This window comes from Halictus rubicundus, chromosome 6, assembly GCF_050948215.1.
Source record: "Halictus rubicundus isolate RS-2024b chromosome 6, iyHalRubi1_principal, whole genome shotgun sequence".
NCBI classification, from domain to species: domain Eukaryota; kingdom Metazoa; phylum Arthropoda; class Insecta; order Hymenoptera; family Halictidae; genus Halictus; species Halictus rubicundus.
Window position 1 is genome coordinate 13,050,768 of NC_135154.1, and position 26,856 is coordinate 13,077,623.

General features: G+C 33.0%; 2 protein-coding genes across 8 annotated transcripts; one reads left to right on the plus strand and one right to left on the minus strand.

Moving 5' to 3' along the window:
* The first annotated feature begins 1,268 nt into the window (after positions 1-1,268).
* LOC143355305 (uncharacterized) lies at positions 1,269-10,703 on the plus strand. 6 transcript variants are annotated; one of them, XR_013082477.1, is made up of 9 exons: positions 1,673-1,986; positions 3,219-3,465; positions 3,564-3,681; positions 3,783-3,927; positions 4,083-4,170; positions 4,263-4,632; positions 4,755-9,004; positions 9,457-9,492; positions 9,568-10,703. XR_013082477.1 is itself a non-coding variant. In XM_076790027.1 (9 exons), the coding sequence occupies exons 1-9, from the start codon at positions 1,887-1,889 to the stop codon at positions 9,591-9,593; spliced, it is 4,806 nt and encodes a 1,601-aa protein (XP_076646142.1). In that variant the 5' UTR covers positions 1,673-1,886; the 3' UTR covers positions 9,594-10,703. The 6 variants fall into 6 exon arrangements, 1 of the variants encoding a protein (XP_076646142.1); XR_013082478.1 differs by having other exon boundaries at positions 4,755-8,165; positions 8,247-9,004; positions 9,457-10,703; XM_076790027.1 differs by having other exon boundaries at positions 4,755-8,430.
* A 585-nt stretch (positions 10,704-11,288) lies between these two features.
* On the minus strand, positions 11,289-25,329 carry LOC143355306 (uncharacterized). Of its 2 annotated transcripts, XM_076790029.1 has the most exons (10): positions 25,106-25,321; positions 24,051-24,161; positions 23,396-23,570; positions 22,695-22,812; positions 22,476-22,620; positions 22,297-22,384; positions 21,808-22,174; positions 16,978-21,259; positions 16,666-16,750; positions 11,289-16,317 (listed from the first exon to the last, which is right to left on the minus strand). In XM_076790029.1, the coding sequence occupies exons 3-8, from the start codon at positions 23,554-23,556 to the stop codon at positions 17,531-17,533; spliced, it is 4,608 nt and encodes a 1,535-aa protein (XP_076646144.1). In that variant the 5' UTR covers positions 23,557-23,570; positions 24,051-24,161; positions 25,106-25,321; the 3' UTR covers positions 11,289-16,317; positions 16,666-16,750; positions 16,978-17,530. The 2 variants fall into 2 exon arrangements, with proteins under 2 accessions (XP_076646144.1, XP_076646143.1); XM_076790028.1 differs by lacking the exon at positions 24,051-24,161 and having other exon boundaries at positions 25,106-25,329.
* Positions 25,330-26,856: the final 1,527 nt, after the last annotated feature.

Below are 26,856 nucleotides of genomic sequence, written 5' to 3' on the forward strand. Positions count from 1 at the left end.
ATCGAATTCATTAGCAGTTCGTTAGAAATCCATGCATTAGTTGACGGTCCTCTGCGCACCTCTCTTGCGCATCACCAATCGCCAAGTTGGGAACGGCATATACAGAGGAACTCACTTTATGTATATACATACATACATATACATACATACATCGAAACCATCGATATAGATTCTCAGATATTATACACACAAGAACCTACCAAAATCGGGATTAATCAATTATCAATTGACGACATTGATTGATACTAACTTTAAAAATCGTACATGTTTATAAGCATCAATGAGGTGTAACGATAACGAATATGTAAATATTTTGGTGTCAAAAATGTAACGATTGAGATAACACCGGTTTTTAGCTAATGCTGATATTGGTTAAATAGAACCCGCGTTTGAGATTTCAATATAATTCAAGAGAATCTTCTCTGTTGCTCATACGTGCTACATGGTATGTACTTATATCTGTATTAACTTAAGATTAGGCTAAACACAACAATAATGGCGGAACGTCTCTTCATTTGACAGCCCTTTTAGTGGTTCACTTTGTATAGGACAGGACCGAATAAATCAACGTATAAAAACGTTTAATATCTCTTCTATTTTACAAGCCGAACAATAAAATAAATCCTATTATTTTCTAGTGTAAACGATAGCGTCACGCTACGTCCCTAAAAAAATTAAACGGTTTTATCGTGTTTTGTTCTATATATAATTTTAAATTGAACTGACAGCACATACACTTAAAACCATTTAAACATGAATATTAAAAATTTGAACGCGTCATAAACGTTAATAAATAAACCTCTATTAAATATCGGTTTATGAAATTGTAAATGTAATTAATTAGATATGTAACAATTCAAAGTTTCATTGTATATATTTTTGCTAAGCTCGGGATGTTTCATCAGGATACGCTTTTGATTATAATTATAGAATATACAGGGTATCCCAAAAATGTTGTATTTCCTTGAAAGGGTTGATTCCTGAGGTCATTTGAAGAAATTTTTTCCTTCGCGGCTTTACGAAAAACACGGACCAATCAGAGCGCGGCTACAGCGGACGGATTTCGGCTCAGCCAATGTCAACGCCAAACTCAGCGGAACCTGTCGCCGAGCCGGGACCCATCCGGTGTAGCCGCGCTCCGATTGGTCCGTGTGTTTTGTTAATAACTTCTTAACGAAGCTGCGGAGAATATTTTAACAAGTGAAAAAAGTTACTTCAAATGACCTCAGGGATTGTCACTTTCAAAAGAGTGCAACGTTTTTGGGACACCCTGTATAATGCAATAATCAATTTTAATTCTGGTTGATCGTCAGTTGTTATTTATAAAGATTTTTCACATTCCTCCATCTTTCCTTCGCAGCAGGTCAGGGGTTCTCAAAAGATAGGGGCCACACCTGTGACCGCACATCCGCAACTAGGCTCGAAACGCTACGGTCACGGCGGCGTTCGCGTAGCGTTGACGCGAGACACTGCGTTTGTCTCGATCTTCGAAGTGAATTGTCGCGTAAGTTTCGAGTGCACCGACAGCAGACGGCGCAGCCCGCAGTGAAATAATTGTGCTGATTGTGCGCTATTGTGAACCCAAGAAAAACCAAAGCGATGAAAACGGTAATTTGAAAAAGGGGGTTGTCGGTCGCCCTCGTTTCGTTTCGTTTTGTTGGCGGGTATGTAGTAGTAATACACAATACAAACATAAAGAGACGCAAGAAAGTGGAGGGGGGCGGGCGTACGATGCCTCTGCGCTCTCTCGACACGCTTCCGAAAACAAGCTCGAATTGAGGGAAACTTGCGCACTCTCGTTGTTGACTGTCATCTGTCCAGATTTTCTGCGTGACGTACCCTTCCTGTACTGACACGCACATTATAAACAAACTGTCTCCACTTAAATGCTATGTCAGCATGTGTATGATTGTCATTCGTTTGATCTGATTTTGTTGTTTTTCGCGCGAACGGTGCGCTGCACTGGATTTGTCCGACGAAGAGTAGGTAATGATCCCTTTCTCTCTTTTTCTCTCTCTCTCTCTCTCTTTCGCTCTCTGTCTGTTTCCCTCTATCTTTCTCCCCTCTCGTATAGTAGCGTTTTACACATGCAGCTTTAAACAAACGTGTAAACGTAATACAATTGTTTATTTAAAACTAATATTTGTATCGCACATGTACTAACACTAAAAGTAAAGCAAATCTGTTCAGGTGGTGCATTTCTTACAGACTTACTGCGAAATACTAATATACAGTAACGAGCAAAACTGAGTCTACACTATTTGAAGCAACATAGCTTTTTAAAAATTAGATCAAATGACTTGAATGTTATTGAGAAGTTAGAAGGACTAGTTTATTAGAAGAGATGTACAAAATTTTTGAAAAAAATTTGAATTGGTCAGAATCGCAAAAGAAATAGTAAAAGTTGGTTTTCTCAGCTTTTTTATCTGAGCCTGTATTGAAAATTTAAAGAATGTATTTGATTCGCTCGAATAAATTATATCCATGCTGAAAATTTCACCAATATTGGTTAATTCGTTTACGAGTTATAAACGATTAGAAGTGCGATTTTAAGTCGAAAATCGTGAAAAATGGCAATTTTTTCACTTTTAAGCAAATTATTGAACCAACTAATATATCATATAGAACAAAACTATGTTAAATTAATCTGTTGCCACCTCTTTGGCAACATACATGATTCAAGTAATATATTCTGACCTTAAAATATTGAAGTTATAAATTATAATGTAAATATAGATGTATTTGAAAAGTTTTAAATACTTTATATTTTTTATGAAATTATATTTATAATAGCACTATTATTAGGGCTCTACTTCCAAAAACCAGTCACGTCCAATTTGGCTGAAATTTTGCAAATATTTTCAGCCAAATTTTCGGCGACTCGAAATTTAAGGCTCAAAATTTTGGGAAGAATGTTTTTATTACTTTGGTATCACTCTGTAATTTTGAACACTTTTATGTTTCGATTTCGCTGAAATTCTGAAAACAGATTCTCTTCAGATAAAAACAATATTTGCAAGAAGAATTTGTGGTCTGGGTTAGGCATGGGTTTTTAAAAATTTTATATTATGATTTTTGAGTCGCCAAAAATCTTTCTCGTAAACATCGTTTTTATACAAAGTGAGTCTATCTTCAACATTTCAGCTAAATCGGGCGTGACCGATTTTTATAAGTTTCACCATTATTAAATATATTTCTAATTTTTACATATTTTATAGAGACATTTCACAGTAAAGAAATGACAATGAGTGATGAAAACAGAGTAAACTTGGAACAAATACACAATGGTTTCATGGATATATCAGAACACTATAAAAACCAAGAATTTCTGGATAGTTCATCTCCAGAGGTCAAATATTCAGATGATGTATTTCCATGGCTTATTAAATTCAATAAAGTGATGTCTTCATCTGTGGGATGCCGAAGTTCTCAGTTGTTAGAACATCTAATATCCCTTTATACACAGTGAGTTGATTAGTTACTGCATTCTGATTAATTAAAATTTCTAATTGATTAGTAAAAAAGACTTAAATTATTTCAAATTTGAACATATTACATTTCAGGAACATTATAAGCAGCATAAATACATACTGTGGGAAAGCATTAGACATGATAAAATTAAAAAACCATATAAGTAGTACCTTAACATATTTTCACCTTTACTGGCATGATATTAAAGAGGTATTAGAGAAAGTTTACTATTTAACCAGTTCAACAACCAAAGAACTTATACTTGCAATTACAACAAGTTACTGAAAATGTATTAATCGAATGTTTTATAGTTTGTAGATGATTGTGAGTCATATCTAAATGCAATGTCAGTGTTATTAAGTATATACATAGACATGGAGCTTAAAACTTCTAGACACACTAAAGATTCAACTTCATTAGTTGCAAAACTTTTTTCTGCACTGTGGATATATTTAAGTAAGTTGATACGAGTTGTAAGTTTTAAAGAAAACAAAGTAGTCTAGCGAAACCATAATCTTATAATTTTAATCAAAATGTACTGAAAGCTTTATGATGATGTCATGAGTAAGACACATGAAAATTACCTAACATTTGATTAAATTTCATTTTAGATCATTCAGAGAAGCATATCTTCCGAGTGCTACTTAAACTTAAGCATTGTACTAAAAAATCTATAAAAATATGTGAGCCTATAATCATGTACGTAAATAATCTTTCTTCGATTGGAAATGATTTACACACAATATTTTCTTTGCAATATTATCTTTTATACCATTATTTTCTTAAATTAGGAAAAGTTTTAAATGCATGAGAAGAAATGTGGAAGAAATGTGGACAGACATAGAGTATGTCAGATATCTGCTAATGTTCAAAATATGGAAAAGAATGAAGGAAAGTCTCAGAGAGATTAAAGAAGTAAATAAGATGGCCTTGGCAATCTTAGGTCCACATTTACCAGAAATGCGTGATGAACTATTAAAGATTATACCGAAACCTCCTGTGGGACATGAAAATGAAACACTTTGGCTGCTACAGCCAAATGTGTTCGACTTAAAAAAGGCATGCAGTAATTTTTTAGCATTTGAAGACTCAGCATCTATCCAATCAAACAATTCTTATTTAATAAAAAAATCTGATTTAAACATCTTTCAACAATCACAGGTAATTTTCTAATAATAGTTTTTATGCATATTAATTTATACATATCCACTCAATTTTGTTGTCAAGTGTATATCAGTGAACAAACTTATGCTTTACATATATTTCATTTCTGATATTTCTAGATCGTTTCATCATGTGGTATAAATGCTGTTCGAGAACACAGCATGAATTTTGAATTGAATAAATGTGAGACGAATATGCTTAAAAATACCATAGATTACAGTAAACTCGCTGATCAGGCTCTTTCCACAAAAAGAAGGAACAAATTTAAGAAATTCAGAAAAGCATCGAAGTTAAAATCTGGGGAAATTATATTGATCGATTTAACCGAGGATAATGAGTCATTGGAAGCAGATAAAGACAAGAAAAAGAAGAAAAAATGTAAAAGAAAATTTGATTGGTCAAAAATGATGAGGAAGAAATATAGAGTACAAAAGCCAGTTGTTGAAGTAAAATGCAGAAACGAAGTGGAAATTGCAGATGCCCACAGCACAGAAAATTCTAAAAGTTTTGTAGACAAAAGCCACTTAGAATATTTACCAATTTCAGACAATAAAGTTAGTGAAAGTACTGAAAGCTATACTACAGTGGAAGAAGAATCACAGTTCCAAGATCGCACTCGTGTGAATTCCCAATGCAAGCATGATTACATTTCCAATAAACGAACTAAAGAACTAAAATGCGCGTTTCAACATAATCAGTGTGATATTTGCACTTTATTGTTGAAACAAAATGACATACAACACAACAGGATTTTATTTTTATTAAAATTTTTAAATGCTGTAGGTCAGAATATTAAAGAACCAAAGGCCATATTGAATTTATTTAGAGAAAATAGAGAACAAAGCACAGTGTCTTCTCAACATACGTTTGCTTGTAAAAGTACTGCAAACAAATCTCGTGAAGTAAATATTCAAGAAGAAACATATTCTCAGCCAAATAGTTCCGTACATTTCAAAGAGTGCCAAGAAAGAACCATGAACTCGCAATCCATAAAACAAGAGTTGCCAACGAGTACAGATTGTAATGTGGCAGATGCTGACAATACTTACTGTCAAAATAAATCGGTTTGCGTACAAAATGATCGCCATTCTCACGACTTCAGATCGCCAAGCATTTGTTCACACATATCAGAAACTATAAAGCAAAAGCTCTATGATAGTCACGAATGCGTGTGTCCTACTAAGAAGATCGATGTGAAACCCTTTGTCAGTCATAATTACAATATAGTTAATACCGCAAAGAGCGATGATACGGTGCAGACCGGAGTTGACGACAATTCCACCGATAAGAAATCATCGATCTGCGACAAAAATATTATCTGCATGCTGAGCGATTTGGATAAATGTATGGACGTTCTGAATCGAATCAGCGAACATATTGTCACTGTGCATGCAGAAAAACAACGGCTAGAATGTTCAGACAAAACCGACGTGTGCACTGTTTCAACTACAGTTTCCAGAGATCAGAGTATAAAATCATCACTGGGCTGGGCACAAAATACCAATTTGACAAACTCTGAGAAATTGAGTAAAATCCTAGAATTGTATGGGAGAAAGGAACTTCTAAACGCGTGCAATTGTAAAGATTCTCATAGATGGGATAATCAAGAGACTAATACAGTTTTGAATCAATTAAAGAACGAGTCGGACGACTGTAAAAAATTTCTAGTTTCAATGTCTCAGCCAAAAGATACACATTTTCGTGAGAAGACTAATGCTACTCTTTCTGGAAATAAACTATCGGACAGTTTTGTTTCTGGCCACGTGAAGTCGGAGTTTGAACAGCTTGTGAAAGAAGAGAACGTCGAAGTTTTCGAATCTGCAACGAATCAATCGGAAAAAGCAAATGAACGTAACCTTCCCATGGCAGTGAATAATGAAGCACACGCCAATGAATATTTTCCGTACGATCTAAAAACCTTTGAGACTCTCAACGAGAACGTTCACTGTGAGTCCGTGTTAGAGAGCCTGCTGCAAAAGAATGATACAACCGAAGCTCAGTCTGTGGAGGAATTTGAGAACATCGATATTTTAGACAGTATTTTAAACGGCGGTATAACTATGGAAGATGAGCAAGAATTGTTACAAGAGTCGCAGTCTTCGTTAATGTCACCTATGAGTTACGATAACTCGAATAACGTGTTGAACTGCATTACAGAATTTTTCTTACAGGCTGAAAACACATATGTAAACGACAAAGAAGATAAATATGCTATGCCGGATACAAAAAATACAGGAACTCCATTGCCTGAAGGTAGTCTTGGAACTACTGGAATACTGAATTTTCTATTGGACTTTGAATTAACAAAGATGAGTTCTCTGCCCAACGACTTAATATATTCGAATGTACAGGCAGTCAATCCACAATTAATTAAGAAAAGCTTCGAAAAAGAAAATCTGTCTAAAACCATTAGCGCATGTGAAGCAAATACTCAACTGGAAGAAGTGATTGTAGTTGGCAAAAATGGTGAAGAAGATATTCTATCACAAAAAGAAAATGAATTCTCTACCTTGAGTCAGTCGAATATTTCAATCAATTCAGATAGCATATTTTCTGATTTAAGAGAGTCGTTCACTAAATACAATCTTTCTAGTCCTTCAGATAAGTTTAGTAATAATACCGTAGCAGAAAAGGTTTCTATCCATCAAAAGGATGATGTTACTAATCAAGTCCAACCATTCAGCGATACAATAAAACATGTTTCGTCCAAAATGTGTGTCCCCAGTGAAACTACATCGATTGCGATACCAAATTGTAAATCATTGCATAAAGATGGATCCACGGAACATGAAAGAAGCGTTTTATTAGTAAAGAAACCTTCAGAGTGTGAATCATTGTCTTCCACAGATTTGATACCATCCAATAATACTACAGATTCACGGTGCGAGAATTCGGAATATGAACATATTCTAAAGAAAAGGAACATTCAAAAGGGTATGCAGAACATTTGCAAAGGAAAGCAAAATAACGTTTTACAGCATAAAATAGAAGTTAGTGTTCAAACCAGGTCGTCGAAACGAAAGTTAAGATATAGGAAGAAAGTGAAGAAAGATCAAAAAGAAGGAGAAGAAGGATTAGATTTGTTTAATATCCAACATAATCAGGATGAATTGAACTTAAAATATTCGCAAATTAATGTTATTAGTCCTACGAGTCATCAGGATGTTCAGAGCGCGTGCAAATTGCCATTATCACCATTTGACATATCATATCATCAGAAATTACCGCAGACTTTGTGCACATCTAGAAATATATACAAACAATTGAAGTGTGTAGGTATCCAACGGTTGAGAAACATATCTCCACGAAAACAGCAAATCTTATTAAACTGTCAAGGAGACTCTACAACAAGTGCTACCATCAAAGAAGATTACAAGCTGGAGGATTCTCACCGTACCATGGAAGATAACATCTGGGAAGATCCAACTGTGTTGGTTAGTTCCATGGAGAAACAACAACATACACCAGGAAGCATAACAGACTTCAAACTCTCTAAAACAGATGTGAAGCTCGACGCAAACGTTCCCAAAGTAAATCTCGTAACAGACAAACATATAACTGATATTTCGAATGATATTCTCATCGAGTCTGGCATTAACTGGACCTTGCAGAATATAGATGCACAGTCGTCGAAATTGACCACGAAGCAAATCATTGCATCCGTTGACGAAGAAACGCCTCTGAAGAGAAAGAAATTAACTTCTAATCACTCCTCAAGCTTCGAAACAACTGCTACCGTTTGTTCCGCGAGTCAGGAAGGAGTACAAAAGAAACATTATGCATCCATGAAGAAAGGTAAATTCATTTTGATCGTGTGCACTTCATTTTGTCTCGAACACGAAGTGGTGCTTATTTAAAGTCTTCCGTTTACAGTATTTAATTTCATAGTTTCATAAATTCATTGTTTCAATGAAATATATGCAATGCAACAAAGTGGTTGATAGTTTGTAATATCTACATGGAAGATCATCGCCAGATAGATTCTATCACACCAACTGGAAGATGTTACCTCATTATTTGAAGTGCCTTATAACTGTTGTATAAATCTGCAGTTTAAGAGTGATATTTATATTTAAAAATTATAATACTTCTAACGTTTGCACAAATCAAGAATTAATATTATGGCATTCATTTATATAAAGTATTTAACTAAAATCGTGCAACGATTTGTTTCCATCTTTTAACAAAATATTAAGTAGAATATCAGATTGCAATGTCTCTATTCTTCACATAATGGATCACTGTTCGTTTTTATAATGACCCAAGTCAAATCGTTGTTTAATATAATATAGCTCGCCTGAAGTCAAATACCATGCATATTTTAAATACAATACTAAAAAACATTACTTTGAAAAGTGAATTTTATTCGGTAAGTTTGTCATGTCTGTAGATATAGATATTTGAATATAGATACTGACATGTTAACTGCCATGGTGGTCTTCGGTGACCGGCGCTATTGAGTTGCATAAGAGCGATTGTTATAAAATTAGCGGCACTGAATATTAATCTATTTGTTTTAAAATGAACTAAAATTATAGTGTAAGACTAGTGTTAATAACACAGATCCTTTATACAAGTGAAATAGACAAGACTTGTCTGAAACGCACAAAATTCACACGGCAGTCAACGTGTTAAATTATGTTTAGTCATATTGCAAAATATAAAAATATATTATTTTTCGCTAATAGTTTAAACGAGCTTGTGGTGATATATGCTAACGTTAGCATATGGATTTTGAAAATAGAACTATTATCTTTTCCAATGAAGCAATCTTATGAAGTGTAACGTAAGGATTTTAAATTGAAAAATTTTTGTTCACAGGTTTAATATGTACAAATGGAAGGAAAAGTATGGTAGGTGAGTGAACTTAAAACATGTACAATGTTTCTAAAATAAGCCTTACACACTTGTTAACTTGAATAAGTGTTTTAGATATATTTGCAAGTAAATTTCTATGAAGTTTTACAAACTTTATAGAAATGAGAGTTATTGCAAAAGGAACATTGCATAAGTCTATGCGCTGTTCTCTCATTCTAAGATAAGTTTTTGGTTCCCAAAGATTTCAAGAACCGCTGTTGCTAGTGGAGTGATCATATATGTGATAACGTTTTAAATCAGTACTGCTCAGCCATACGTTCATTTATGCACAAAGACATACAATACATGCACTATGTCTTTTGTGGACAGTACTGTTTTAGATGATAAATCTCGACTACATAAATGATCATGATAATTACTTAAAATTTTATAATCATAAACACTGATTTAACATATTTTTATTGTTGTCAGAAAATAGAATTTGCAGAATTGTAATGTGTCTAGATCAACTCCTTAAAGTTCTATTATTTGTAGGATTAATCCGATGAAAGATTTACAATCATGATCATATTTTTAATGGTGATATTGTGATTATGAGACTTTTTCTTTTCAATTTCAATGGACATTCAGTGCATATACATATATACATATAGATGTATGTAAAACAGATTTTAAAGAGGAAATATATTTCTCAATATTATTTAGCTTTCGTATTATACAGGGTATTCAATTTTCATCTTTTTCGTCGATTCTTAAAATTTTATTTGCGACTTTCTTTATTTCGAGGCTCAGTTTGAGCTGTTAGAGCCGTCTCGAGAGTGTTAATTTACCGACACAATTATTTTCTGAACTATTTGTTATTTAAAAAAATCTTTTATCTAAAAGTTAGTTTGTTTCGAGAAATATATTGTGTGATGGGCCGTCAAAACCATCATAAGGTATATCTGAAAAAGCAAGTTCTGAAAAAGTTAAGTAACCAATAGTTTTTAGATAATTGCGTAGGCAAATTAAACTTGGACACTCTGTACATATTAGAAATACTGTTTAATACATTTAGTATTAATTATCATTTTTAAAAGTCATAAATTAATACGTGGGTTAGAATTTTTAGAACCGTGGAATTATAACTTTTAAAATTTTGATTCAGTACACCTTATGGAGAAAACATACATAAAAATATGTGTGTTTTGTTGAAATTGAAAATAAAAGTGTTCGTGCGACTGTACTATAGATTACACTTAAAAGTATTAACGTGTCCTCTGGTAATGTACTACTTCCAAAGAATGTTTAACAAACAGGTTATTGCACTTGCAAAAATACTCTATTTTCAGTGCAAAGGAAAATACATATTGTAAATATGCATGTGCACTTAACTACTTACTTTCTAAGGTAAAATTCTTGAATAGGTAGAAGAATGACCTACATGTTGTATACCTGATTGTTTCGAACTTTTCGATTTTTTCTAAAATAGTCATTTAGAAGTGTACATACCTGTAAATAACAGAAACGATGCTTTTGGACATATAGTTTATATAAGAAAACACATTAATGATCTCGTCAGAATATTTCTTAATTGTATTCTTATTAGATAGTTTTAGTTGTTATTGTTTCATTTATATTTTGTGTGACTATTATTAGATTTGAAACAGTGCGAATTATCGAGCTGTAACAAATTTCTAAGCACCCGAATTATTGTTTTCTTATAGATTTATAAAAAGTTTGTTTTCCAATACTCACATTTATTTTAGACTGAATATGACGCAGTATTTTCTAATGATAGTGATACGTATTAAAATGCTAGACGCTTTCTCTTCAAATTATCTTTTTAAAGTTGATTTGAAATGCATAACAAAGCGGAGAAAGTGCATTGAACTGCTAAGTATTAAACGAATAGTCTGTGGTTCTAAGTTTACAATTAACAACAAATATGTCTATTAATTTATCTTCAAGTATTATGTTTTAGGTTTTGCTGAATAAGTTCTACCTATTATGTGTTCAAATATTAAATTATTGATTACAAAATCAAAAATAATTTGCAAATCTACTTTTGAAATGAGGTAGACTATTCTTTGTTACTTTCTTATATTTAGAAATTAATTTCTCCAAAAAACTCAGGATTATCTTTATTACACACATAATTATATGTAATAACATCACCGTATTTATTTTAATAGTAAGTGGAAATAACAAAAAAATATTTTTACTTGCTGACATTAAACAAATAAGTTTTTATTAAATTTGAAATGGCTACTACTTTCAGAGCAATCCTTATAATCTTTTAGCTTTCTTTTTGTAAGTAATAGTAACAAACGAAGAGAAAAAAGTATTACGTTTTTTCAAATATTTGGTAAAAGCTCGCGAAATTATGCACTAATTTTTAAAGGAGATAAAAGTTAAACGAATAATATAGAACAATATATATTACCAATGGAATTGTTATTCTATCTTCTAAAACAAAGATTATTTAGAACTCTTAACAAGTTTTCTTTTAACAAATATATTTATTACAATAAATTATTTTACCGTCAACATTATTTTTAACTTAATAATCAAATATAAAATAGTGTATAATTTCATAGTGATGCTAAAACGAAATATTTTGTTTTTGTAGCGTTTAAGGAAAGCGACAAAATGAACATGTGTACCTTATTGCGTTTGTAGATATTACTTAAGTGTTGAGTGGAGTAGGAAATGCTTTACAATTGTGTGAATGATATTCGATCAAAATGTGTTTAGCATTGACAACTTCATTGATCTATTTATGTTTAATAATACTCAATTTTAGACAACAGACATTCCACTCGATTACATTAGGGTAGTATCTTTTAATGTCACTTTTTCTTAGTCTCAGCTATTTTATAGATTTAACGATACACCTTTAATGAGATTATTAGTCTTATTATTTAGAGATTATTCCAAGGTTTAATATTATAATAATGTCCCGTAAAGATATAGATAGCATTAACTTCAAATCCTACCAGGAAAATGTTGTTCATCTCTAACTCGTATAAAAACACATTTAAAAGAAACTATTTTATATCTTGAGATCAATAAACAGCGACATAAGTATACCAAATGAACAGTCATTTGTATTTTGTAGAGTACTGTATTCTCGTTAAAGTATTTATAAACTGAATCTAAACAAATCTTGCATCCGCATAAAAAATTGCTTGTTAAAAAAAACAGACACGCGCATCTAAAAGGACATTACATCTATACATTGCATATAGAAGTAAGACTTATTTATGTTGCATAAAGGAAAATTTACTTATAAACCGCGGCACTTAATTTAAAGGAGATAATACAGAGTTCGAATAAGTACAATATGTACAAAAATCTGTTTTTCTCTTGACATATTTTTTAAAAATTCTATTGCTGGAAAGTTGTTACGGTGAAACAGTATACAAGAAATTTCAATACGTAATGACACATTTTATCTGACAGAACTAACCCATTAGTGCCTGGGCTTATTATTACTGAAAAGCAAGCTATATGTTGTATTTGATAATTTTAATGTTGTATGTACAAACAGTATTTTAGCAGCTGATAGCAACAGGCTTGAACACTAATGATTTATGATTATAATTTATATAAGTCTCCTTTTAATTTGATTATGAACATACGGAAGTAAGAATTGTTTAAGTAGCGATTAAATGTAGCATTGATTTCTTATACGCACATTTTCTTTTCGTAAATTTTTTTACTTTTTTGTTATTATATGTTACTAAAAAATTAGTAAATGAAAATTCCTAAAATAATTACTATTAATGCTTAGAAACGTCATAATTAATATAAAATGATTAGACTAGTATGCACAAAAATAGAAGAACAAGCATTTCATTAATCAATCATACTATACACGGTTGCTTCAGGAAGTAAGTTAATGTTTCCATTACACTGTTCTTAAAAAGTAATGCAAAAATATTATTACAGTTTCTATATAAATATATAAATAAGGTTTGCAGAAGTTCGAATACTTACTATACGTAACAACAAGTGAAAATTGGAAATTTGCAATAATAATAATAAACGACAATATGTTTGAAAAGGCGTTGACTTACTTTCCAACGCGACTATATTCTTCTTTTTATAATGCTACATATTTACTGTACAAATTGTTCAAAATGATTTTGTGATAAATAAAAATTTCCATACTACAATTAATCAATACTATTCTGAATGAAAATAGTACACTGGAGAGATATTTAATTCAGTCAATTACTTGGTAAAATATTCGTACATATGTATTTAAGTTACTGAACTCGTTTTACAATATAAAATGTTTATAGAATTGTATAACCAAAGTGCTTAAAAGTATACGTTGAACTATGATTAAGGAATGATACATGCCGAAAAGTATTTTACTTGAACCGAATGAATCTGTAACCATTAATTTTCCAAAGAATAATATATGTATATGTAAATACAAAATTGATAGCATAACAACATGAGTTTATATACGAGGAATGGGGTATGTGCCATTATATTTGATTATTTTCACTATGTGTGAAAGAAAACGTAGATATTACTACTCATATTATCAGTTTGTATACACTAAATGCCAGTTCGTAATTTTACATGATTTTTGTAACTGCTATAAAATGTAAAATTACATTAGGTAACTCATAATGTACAATGCAGAGACTGAACAAGAGAATAAAATTCCTCTTTTTATGAAACCATGGTTGTTGTAGTTTTCTCCACCCTCTAGTGTACCAAATATTGTATATGTACATATATCTTCAAGTGTATTCTAAGAAATTAATGTTTTATTACATCCTTGATATCCTGTTTATAAATTGTTATTCATTTAATGGAATGCACATAAATGTAAATATATTTACAATTATTATACACAAAATGTTATTATACATATATATTCCTATACATCATCAAATCTAAAATTATTTTAGTAGTCGTACGTCTACTTCGTTTTATACAAGCCTACATAAAAATATTTTTAATGCATACACAAAAAATACAATTACATATATTTTCTATATTTTTGAAAGTTCAAACAGTATCTTTCATAATATTAAATTATAATATTTAAAAAGCTTTGGAAATACTATCAAAGGGAAACAAATCGATTAATAGGAAATGATACAAGTATATGTTTTGTGATGAATGTATAAAATAAGTATATTAGAAATACGTTTTACACAATGTATTGAACGGTACAGTCAGATATCATCATAAATTAAATGAACATTTCTTGGAGTTACGGTAGTTCAAATACTTAAACAAAAAACAATTAAACGTAAAAAGTATATATTAAAATATAAAAAAATTATTGGAGTAATTACCCTGTTAGAAATTACTACGTCTAACCCTATCGTAAACGTAAAATATTTACGCCGGGGACGTAAACTCGAGGTAAATGTTTATATGTAATATCATTTTTTTTCTTCAATAAATCCAATTTATGCATCACGAGATGCATGTAATTTGTAAATATAGGTAAATACAAGTTTATTCGTCATTATGACAAAAACATTCTACACATACACAGTACTCAATTTTTCTTTTCATGAACACGAATGAACGGGATAACGGATGCAATGTTGTTACATTGAATTAAAAATTTCAGATATCAGACTTTTCTTAACAAATTTACAGTATAATTTTGTCCGCTAACCACTTTATATCCGTTCCTTGATGGAACATGAAAATATTTGGCAATATTTTTGATCATAGACTACATTAAATTATAAATTCATTTATGTTGAACTTAAAATTATCAGACTTATTGGCATGAAAATTAATAAATAATTTCTTAATGTACATAAGTCTTTTTTCTAACCAGACGACAGATCTATGACTATCGGAAACGTTTATAATTACAACAAATAAATTATTTGTACGAAAATGCGATTTACCATGAAGCAGTATAATTTTTTGCAACCATTTTTTATGACATATAAAAACAATATATATTTCTGTTTACCATGAAGCAGTCAGCTAAACACGGTTTTTCTTTAAACAACACAATAGAGTTATGTGTAATCCGATGTTGAATACGTGTAAGTATAAGTTTAATGTTACTTAATAATCACAGACGAAATATCATGTAACAGGAATATATGGCACTAAAGATACGTAAACTGTTCTCTATTTCATAATGACTAAACCATAACTATTATATTTAAATGAGAACACTACTTCACGGTGAACATGATTGAGTTCAATATTATTTGTTTCTTAAAAATATATCTACTTACAAGAATGATTGCAGTGAATGAAAATTAAGTCATTGATTTCTTTGAGCAGTAGCTCTAACTTTTAATTTACGATTATTTCACAAAGATTTTAAAAAGGTTACGTCTATTCTCTTTCCGCTTAGAATTTGTACAGTGAGGCATACTCCATTTCCATGTTTGGAAAACAAGTGAATAATTTTTAAAAATATATGTCTAATTTTTAAAGCATAAATTATGCAAAGGCGCTATAAATTCGGGTGTCGTATCAAATGACTTTTCTTGGGACGAAGCTCTATCGTTTTGATATCTATACAAATTCTAAAGTATGTACTTTAATTCTACATAATGTTTTTCCCGACTTTTTAATCTGAAGTTCATCGCCATATACATATTATTCGGCTGTGTTCCTTTCTCCTGATAAAGTAAAAACCAATGACTAGTTTATACTACCTGCCTTTTGATATCTATAAGTATATTTATAACAACTCGTACTGCTATATGTAAAGAGAATTTTATAAAATTGAAATGTAGTTGGTGTTTTCTGTTCTTCTGCTGTTGCATAACGACTTAGTTACTCCTATGTGATTTGGCAAATTTATTGACATCACACACTCTCCAGAGTTATGTAAACATTCTCCTGTGGCATTCAAGTTGCGGAAATAGTCTGTAACATAACATGCTGTTAACAGAGTTATTTTCTCTTAATGTATGGCTTGCATATACAACTGGGTACAAAATTAAGTGGACACCCTTTCAAAACTAATAACTTTCTCAAAAATTGGATGAAATGGCTTGAATTTTTTAAAGATGTGAGAAGGATTAGTTTACTCATTTAACATATCAAAAAAGATTCAAGTCGTTTGGTCAAATTTGAAAATGGTTATTAGTTTTTAAACGGTGTCCACTTAATTGTGTCCCCAACTGCAATTAATTAATTGATATTGACATCCAATTACTATTGGAAAGATTAACATCAGTTATAAATTATATCAATTTTCTAAATTTTACTTACAACATATCTTGTGATAGTAGATGCAATTTAATCTTCAACCAGGACTTCTAATTTCTCCGAATTTGCATATATTTGTTTCTGTAAACTGAAAACCAACAAAATTTGTTTAATATGAAGATTATTGATTCAAATGATTACAGAACTAAAGTAGATTATATTTATGTATGATCGCGCACTATAACAGTAGTGATGTTTACTAATTTAATAATAAATTAGTTTCACAGTTTAAATATATGATTTTTATGATGAATATACGTTGTCTTTTAGATCTCCCATTTCCCTAGCCTACTATTCAAAAAATAAACGTCTTACCTTCAATATAAGAGTAACATAGCAATAACTTCAGTGTGTAATCATTGTTACATTTTATGTACATAGGTATATACAAAAGTAGTTTTTACGTCGTGATAGATAAAAAAAACTTTTGTGAAATTTTCTTGCAAATTATTATAAATTAATTAGTTTAAATAAAATTAGCTGCGTCTATATTGTAGTTTAATACTAATAGAAATAAAACAGAATTTCACGTAATACTGCATAGTTCTACATAGAATATTCTATGAAGAATTGGCTATCGTTTTTTTTTCGCGTTGAGCTCTCTAAACCTAACAAAATAGTTTCTAATATCTTCTGCGTCGACGTTCTGAAATTCTTCAGAAAATCTTCACCGATGCTGATCTTCAGGTTGTTTTACTGGGTCCAGAAATCGCCAGTATCCGGAATCTTCAAAATCACGATTCATCCCACTCGTTATTTACAGTTTGTACAATATGTCACAGTTTTACAGATTAATATATATATTTCCTCTTGTTTATGTTCAAAACACTCCCTACAACAGTGAATTCTTACAATGAAGCGGTATCGATCATCGACTAGTCTTCTTACGCTTGCGTTTCGATTCACCGGACGGATTCCATTCTGGATCAACATCGGTGTAAGAATAATTTACTTTAGGAACGTTTCTTTTTGAGCTTCTTGTTTGCCGCAGCGGCGACTGCGTTTTCTTACTTTTCTTCAACGTCTCCTCCTCCCGTTCTATCGACTCCGAAGAATTCAATCTTTTCAATGACATGCCGTTCAGCATGTTAATCTCTTTCCGTTGCGCCGGTGTTTTGAACGATCTCTGAAGGCAAGAATCTTGATACGCTGCATTGGGCTGATCATTTGTTGATCGGAATTGACGTCCTAGCTTTCTCATGCTCTCTTTCGCAAGACTCTGATGCGTACCGGACACGTGCACGTCCTTGTAGTAATCCCTGCGCACTAAGTTCGAGTTGCAATATCCGTCGCGAGGATCTTTCTTCCCGGGTGACAACTCGTACTCGGATTTGACCATTTGTTGAACGGACCGTTTCTGCGTGTTGTCCAGCGCTTCCAAAGCGGCTATCGACATCATGGGTATAGCTGGATAATTGTCCACCTTCTCGGCTTTGATCGACATTTCCGTGTACGCCATCGCGTGCGCCTTTAATCTCTTCTTCAGAGGTAACATATTGTCCGCGTCCTTCTTCTTGAACACTTTCTCTGGGTCGCGTTGCACCTCCAGCTGGCTACTCTGCGAAAGGCTCTTCTCTATTTTACAGAACAACTGGTCGTCGTACAATTTACTGATAACTGCTTCGTTTTTCGCTCTGTCGTGCTCCTGGACGGCGGGGTTTTTAACCGGCGAGTGTGTCGGCAGAAAATATGGACTACTTTCGATGCAGGATACGCGAGTGTCCGTGGTCGGATGGATGCACTGCCTGTAACGAGCAACGATATCGTACGTACAGTTCAAACACGAGCAACGTGGTCGTCCGCACGGGCTGCCCGATTTCGCGTGCGAATGGAGAGAACCGTTGGTGTTGATCTGCAAACTGCATGACACCGAGTTGCAATGTTTATGGTACGACATGCACAAGTCGGCACTACCGGCACAGTTTCCATAGATGGTCGGCAAAGTCGTCGGATGCGTTACTGGGATATGCAACTGGGAACCATCCACTTCATGAGTATGCGAATGAACACTGTTACACCCTGAAATAGCACAATGATGAGAAATATTGTTCAACTCTTGTTTAATATTTTGCCGGTACGGCAGACTCGATTTTGAAGATTTCAGTTTATCTATTGGCTTGCTGGCTATGTCCTGATACATTGACGAACTGACAGAGATCAGGTCTGCAGGTACCTTCTTAGTATACAATTTGCTGTCCGAGAAAGTGCTTTCTTCCATTTCCACCTTGATTCCACGTCCCACTGAACACTTGCTCTCCTGGTACGGTAACTCTTTGCTACACGAAGTTAATTCTAAATTATATGACATATGATCCACAGAAGCAACTGCTTCGAACGAACCGCACTCCTCTGTGGATGGCACCCAACTCTTCTCCTTCAGTCTGCTAATTTCTTCGTCATTGTGATCTTTCGAATTCTCCACGGCTTTGTTTATGATATACAAATTGCTGTTCGGTGACTTCTGCAGCAACATCACAGTCTCCCCGTTCAATATAACGTTAGCGTTCTCTTTCGTAGCTTGGACGTTGTTCTCCACAGATGTTAAACCATTATACAATCCTTTGTTCGCATTCTCAGTCTCAGAGTCGTTCGAGGTCACTTCCACGTGAAGAGCTACTTTATTCAACGCATCGTCAGGATAAATTCCCACGATTCTGTTGATGATTTCTGCAGATGGATTTTCAAGCAGTTGAGAAACAATGTTCGATGAATCGTTCTCAGCTTGGTCGTCGTCGGCCTGACCGCAACAGGTGTACCTCAAGGAGGCATAATCCTTCACCTTGATTTGGTCACACTTTACTTCCGATTCTGGCTTCAAATGCGGTATATGTTGCGAAACACTGGCCAACAACGAGAGACCATCGATATTGCCTTGCAGGTCAGAGTCTTGGACAACATATTCGTTCTGAGCATTGCCGCATTCCTGTTTATCCTCTATTCTTTTGTATAACTTATCAGACTCCTTTCTCGGTGTTACGTCCAATGATAAGTGAGATTCGCAAGAAACGTCTGCCTTGTCGAGATTAAGATTGCACTTGTCGTTCGTTACACTCTCTATGGACTTGCTAAAGTTTTCATTTGGGCACGTTACGTTAACTTTATTAGAAATATCTTTCTTATCCGTAGAATAAGATCCGAAAATAGATTCTCTGATATTAACGACGCTCCCCTTATTTTCTCTTATACATCTCGCTTCATCATAATCACAAATTTCTAATTCTGCTCGTTCAGAAAATTCATTTTTTTCCCTATTGCCCACCTCATTTGTACATTTTGGTGATTTTACTTCAACTCCCAATTCAAATTTCCCTTGTATACCTGGATTCTGTATGGGTGTTTGTAACGATTCTTGTCGTTCATTTTGCAGCGAAACATCTGTAACAATGAAGGTCTTGGCAACATCTACTGTCTCCTCGATACAAATTGTATTGTGTTCATCGCTGGTTACTTCTTCAGATGTAACCAATTCTTTGCTTTGTTCTTTGGAGTTAATCATATTATCAGAATACTTAGATGCAGATGTTTCTTTATTTAACGTTTTATTCTCTGAGGCGGACTCCGCTATTATTATTGACGATATTACCCTTTCAGTTACTCTACTGTTACTTAGATTAAGATTAGAACAATTAGAATTAATAGCATTATCTTTGGAATCATTCCGAGTACATATCGCAGTATTATTTACAATTGGGCATTCTGTTCCTAAATCACAGACTGTTTTGAAACTTTCAGCTCTTTCGCGTGTATCAGGCTCTGAGAAAACATCTGTTTCTGTCAGACGCTTGATCACAGTTTGTTTGTTACATCTATCACCTTCCCTCTCGTCGTTTTTTATTCTCGTGTCTATGCAATCATTCGTAGAATTGTCATTGATAGTGGAACTCGACGCTTCTTCTGTTGAGAGAGATATCTCGCTTACGGGTAATTTAGTGGTTCTCGCAATAAACGGCGTCATGCAAAACGTTCGAATATTCGACTCCTTCGAATTCCTTACATTTTCCGTATGATCTAGTAATTTGTTATCGATTTCCATTTTGCTCTCGGTATTTTTAGTATCAACTGTGCAGCATGTACTGGGATTCGATCTTGAACTGATGTCTTCCTGTATCTGTGTTAACTGTGATGCATCTTCCGACTGATGATTGACTGTTCTTGAATTGCTTGGTGAATGTGTACAATCGGTACTCGCCTGTTCCTTCTTCTTCTGACCTTTCGTTTTCTGTGACGATCTCGCTATCTTCAAGTCGATCCTTTTCTTGGCTTCTTCCAACCATGGTAATTTCCTAGATTTCCTCCTCTTTATGCATTTCTCAAGTACTATATCACTAGTCAAATCGATAATTACAATTTCATTGGATTTTTTACAATTCCTTCGCGAACGATTTTTATTCGATTTCATTGTTTTAGGGATAGCAAGCTTTGTAGAAATATTATCCGAAAAAGTTCCTAGACATTTAAAACTACTTTGTTCTTCCAAATTTATAGATTTAAAAGTTTTTAGCAAAGAAATAGACTCATTACGCTTATTTTTATCTGATATAATTGAATTTACGTTACTTTCTATATACTCTGTATCTTTACAAGCATTATCTTCTGACTGAAAAGAGACAAACTCATTAATTTTGTCCTTACAGAATGACGTGACCCCTTCATGCAAGTAACATAAATATCATTAATATTTTTAAGACATTAGGTCATCTGATAAGCAGTCTAATTTTGAACGAGAAAGTTAATGCACTTACGTTTATTTTTAATCGTCTTGATCATCGACCAAATATTGACCATCATTTTCTATGACATTTCTCTATCTTTCAACTAACTTCCTTATACCTTTCTTAAACAATACATTAACTTTCTCGTTCAAAAATAGATTACAAAACGACATTACTTATGGGAAGAGCTAATGTAACACTTGACAGTTCTTGCATGTAATAATTATTTTATAAAAATATGAATTTACAGAAAAATCTATCGTCTAATAAAATGTAGAGTTCATTACCATTCATATTACTTACATAAACAATATTATGAGACAGTTAATGTAAGTTTAAAAAAAAAACAATCTGTGCTTGCATAATAATAGACAATGATGTTGTTGAATTGGTAACATGTTATAGGAGAATGGAGAAATAAAGAAATAGATACCGTTTGTGAATTAATTCTATTGGACGAATCAATGGGAGTCGCAGGTTTGTCCTTCTGGCATACACTTCTTTCCTTCTCTTTGCAATGTTGTACAAAGAGTTCACAATGTCTTTTAATGTCGAATTTATGCTGTAGCAGAGTTTTTGTAGAATTTGGTTGACTCTTTGGCACTTTTGGCAATACATCTTCTAATGTACATGGCGAGAACGTAGATGGCACTGGCCCCAGAGATGCAACCGCAGCAGCAGTTATCCGAGCTCTCACAGTTACATCATCATTTATTTTCCTCCATAAACGATAAACAAGAAAGTAACGAAGAAACATAGTGCTTGATTCCGGATGCGTAGGAATATTTTTCATAATTTTCCTAAGAGAGAATACCGTACATAATGAATAATCAATACTATTTTCTGGAGAATATGTTACTACAAAAAATATTCTAGAAAAACAGAAACAACGATTTAATCAAATACATATTTTAGTACTTACATTATTATTGGATCTAAAATAGGATGATAATTACGACACATAAATTGTATTTTCAATAATGTGTCTAATAAATGTTGCGTGGAATGTTCTGAAAGAAACATATTTTTTAAATAAAATAATATTAGCTTCTCTGTAAATTGTAAATTGATTATAGTAAAGCTGTGTATGTATAACCATACCTAGGTAAACATAAAGGCAAGAAGTGAGCCTTGCAGAAATTTTCTCATGCTCCTCTTTACTTTTTTTTGATGCTTTTAGTTCCATGTCTATGTACAATGCTAATAAATCTGACATATTATTGAAATAAATAGATCTATTGCAATCCTAGAAAATGAAATTTTATTAATATATGAATGTAGAAGAAACTTGTAGATTTAAAAAAGAAGAATACTGCTTACCTCAGAAATCTCGCGATATATATACATAAATAACAGTAATGTCTCACTAATAGAATCCTTCAATTTTGCAGCTCTCAAAGGCCTTGTATAACATTCATTTACACTAATACTTACATTTCTGTAAAAGTAATTTGTATCAGACATTTGTCAAAATTGACAAAAATTAAATGTTATAATTTACTATTACACAATGAATTTATACTGTAATATTCAGTCGAAAACATCTGGACCAAGCTATTTATTCCAAGTTGAGGAAGAGTCATATAGCAAAATGTGAGCACTGGTTTATGTTGAGATTATGAATATTTTAAGAAAGCAAAAAGTGATTTAAAATGATTTCTCTAATTGAATTTTTCATGGACCTAAGAATTATTATAAATTTATATTGTACAAATAAATAAATACACATAATCGCTTAAAAATACTATTAGGCTATAGCATATGTGTAACAAATTTATGTGTAAGTATTACTAAGCAACTACAATATTTACTGTTTCTATATATATAATAAAATTGATGTATTTATTTTTTCTGCCGTTTATAAAGCCAGAAATTACATGATTTTAGAATGTAACTAAAATGTGTGCCTTTTATCACCTTTATTACACCAGTTCCCAAGAACAGTGTTACTGGTGAACTAAATATTAAATTAACAATTTAAATATATATATATATATATATATATATATAATAAATGGTACCTCGCATAAAATTGCATAAGTTCTGTTAATGATGCCATACTTTTCTCTGTATTTATACACCTGCACATCCTTTTAAACTCTAACATCCAAGGAAATAAATCAGTAATCAATGACTTTGATTCATCATTGTTCAATTTGAGCCTCCCATCAATGTAACCCATTTCCTTTTTGGTATCTGTATAGTGATAAATGTATTTATTGGGTAAGAATATATTTTGAAGAAACATATAAAAATATTATGAATGAAACACTTAAAAAGCAAACACAATTTATTCTTATGAAAATATAACAATGTTTAATCGTTTTGAGTTAAAAATCTTAGTACTAAATTAGTTTAAGTTTCCTATATTTGCATATTATGACAAACTACATAATTAATGATATACTATTCTATATTTTAGAATATGAAGTTTGTACATTGTTTAAATTTATTTAATTTATTTTCTTTTTTTAGTTCATTCTTGAGTTCATTTGTGGTAAGTAGAATATTTTAAAAATTATAATAGCGAAGCAGCTAATAAAAACTAAACAAGCGCAAATTAAAAAACAATTTCTGCAGAATGCATAAATTTGCGTAACGTTCTTCAATAAAAATGTCGTCATTGACATATATCAGATGTTGATGAAACAAAACTGAATAACCGATAAGTATTACCTGTCACTAACAATTAATTCGTCTTAATTATTACTACAAATTCGCTCGAACACACATTCCATTTTTAACTTGTACTCCTTATTTTTATGCGCCGGATTTTGACCCGTATATCTATTTAAATAAATAAATTTCACTTCGTACACTTTCATCGTCGTTTTATACGAAGCAATTTACATTAATATAAAGTACTGTTCAAACTTCGAGTTTCTCAAGTTTTTACAGGATGCGCACGTAACTATACGTCAAACCACCCTAAAATTGCCAAATATTTCCGAGTGTCGCAGAACACCAAAAATTGTATAAAACAGAAAGAGAAAAGCGTAGGGCTGATAAATTGAATTCACGCCGATCGTTAGAAACTTCTACGGTATAAATTAACCCTCAAATGGTCAACCATCGAACAGTAACGCGGGAGACCGACGCCGGGTCTGTGACGACCCATGCTAAAACGATAGTAATACATATTTCGAAAATATTTCTTTTCTTTAAATAGTATTGCATCATTAATGGATTTATTTAAACGACACTTATGCGAAGTGCAGTTAGAGGAAAACAGGAAATAGATTTTCCGACTGTAGAAACATTTCTGTAGTCGCTATCCGTGGAATTTCAAAGAAAGAATAATGAAAACTGGGTTTTCCGATTGTAGAACAATCTAGTTTGCTGTAGAATCGATTATTCGGCCGTACATAAACATAATTATGCGAATTCCGAATGAGAAGCTACCCGGCATCGGCTGGCCGAGGGTTGAAACATCGGTCTACCAAGAAGGAGACACACTCGTGTACACGGGAAGTCGGTTTCTCAAAGAAAATTTGCGTGAAAGGTGCACCGTATATCATTATCAAGGTCTGATTTACATTTCTACGAGTTCGACAGACATTATCCGAATGTCAATGCCAATAAACGTAGAAAGAAATCGATCGAACGAGGCTCGAGAGGAAGCTCTGCGTGCGATCACTAGCGTGGTTCTACCACGAAATATTCGTAAACAGTACCGACCAACGTTTTCCAGAAAAGCAGACGTATAAGCGCGAGGATATATGGTCACGTACCTTGCATCGGAGCATTCTCACCCTGCGTGTGATTTCTCCGTTCTCCGAGAACACCATTCATTTTGGTTAGATTCACAAATGAATTGTTACGTATTACGTAGAAACGTTTTTCCCCGGTGCGGCGTATTTCATATTCAGAGACTGACGAACAGGCTATCGCGACCGCGTCTCACTACACACTGCGATCTCTCGTCAACGGCCATATTGACAATGGGGTTTGATGCAGCCGCCGCAAGAGTGCGTCCCCACTGTTACCAAGCTCTTGTAACTTAGGGGAGAGAGTCGCCTATATCGTATCACTAGACTGCGTGTTTTTATGCAGATACACATTTTTATAGACTGACTTGCACGACCTCGAAAATATCAACAAATTCGCTTCCTATATTAACCCTTTGCACTCCGAACCATTCTAGACGTTGGCTATCAGCTACTCAGCGCTATTTTGAGAAACGTGCATTTACAGACCCTCGTATTATTTAGTATAGTTTTGGAACCAAGTAACGTATTATAATGATATTGGACTTATATGAATTGGTTGACATCGAGAAATGTATATTTGCAAAATTAGCAATATTTTATTTTTTATAACTTTGTACAGTGTGATAAACCTTGAAACACTCCCCAATATGCATTGCAGGCTGATTTCTGCACGTTTGACAATAATAAGTCGTTTGACGCCTGCCACCAGGCGTTTTCCGATCAGAACAAACAATCCAATCCCGTTTTCTTTGTCCCACGTCGGGAATGTGTAGTTTATTATCTAATCTATTGTCCGCAGAAGAAGTGGATGGACGCGTTCTCGATTCACGAAAATCACCTCTCAACTGGTCAATGGGTGCCTTGACAAATTTGTGGTGCGTCATTGGCGTTTGATTATTTGTTTCTTTTGAGATGCCGTAAATAATGTAGGAGTTAATGGCACACATTTCCAACCCCCAAAAAAATAACTTCCTCCACCATTTCAGCGACTTACGGAGAAAACAATACGTCGAAGCGTCACTTTTCCGATTTTCTCACTCGTTAGATCTATCTATACCGCTTGACGCTTCAAACCAGGCTGAGCTCAGCTTTGAAAATTTTTTCCTGCAGTTTTAGACTTGTTTATTTATATTTATAAATCTCACTATACAGTGCGAGTACCGAACTTTCTTCTACAAACTCTCCTTATAACTGTTTTCAAGTGCGACATTTTTTTTATACACCTTAGTAATTTTACTATATTTTGATTTAATTTCTTGTGCCATTTTAAGAGACAACTTCAGGGAAACATGTATGTCTCAAAAAGTTGCGCTGAAGTAACTTAATTCCCCGTAATCACTAATAAACTTTAATGTCCCACGAGAGGGGACACCCGAGTGATATGCTAGACTTACGATGTCCCATGAGAGGGGACAGCGGAGTGCAAAGAGTTAAGACATTTTTCAACACCGACATAGAATGAAAATTCATCAATAGCATCGAAATACCATGACGAACCTTAATTAAACTATTCACGTATGTCTCTTAGGTGAGTTTTATTCTTCTGGCCTTATGTAGTAGTTCACGAAATGTTGTTTACACAGTGAAATGAATGTGGTATTAAAGAAAATAAAATAATATTATAGTCTCCACATTTACGTTGATTATTTTATATAAAATTTGCTTTAATGAAGCACTTGTTTGCGCGGTGATCGTATGTAATAATTTATGATTTTCGATAAGGGGGTATTATCTGTACTTTTTGAGCGTAGAGGGCAAAGTTCAATTAGCAT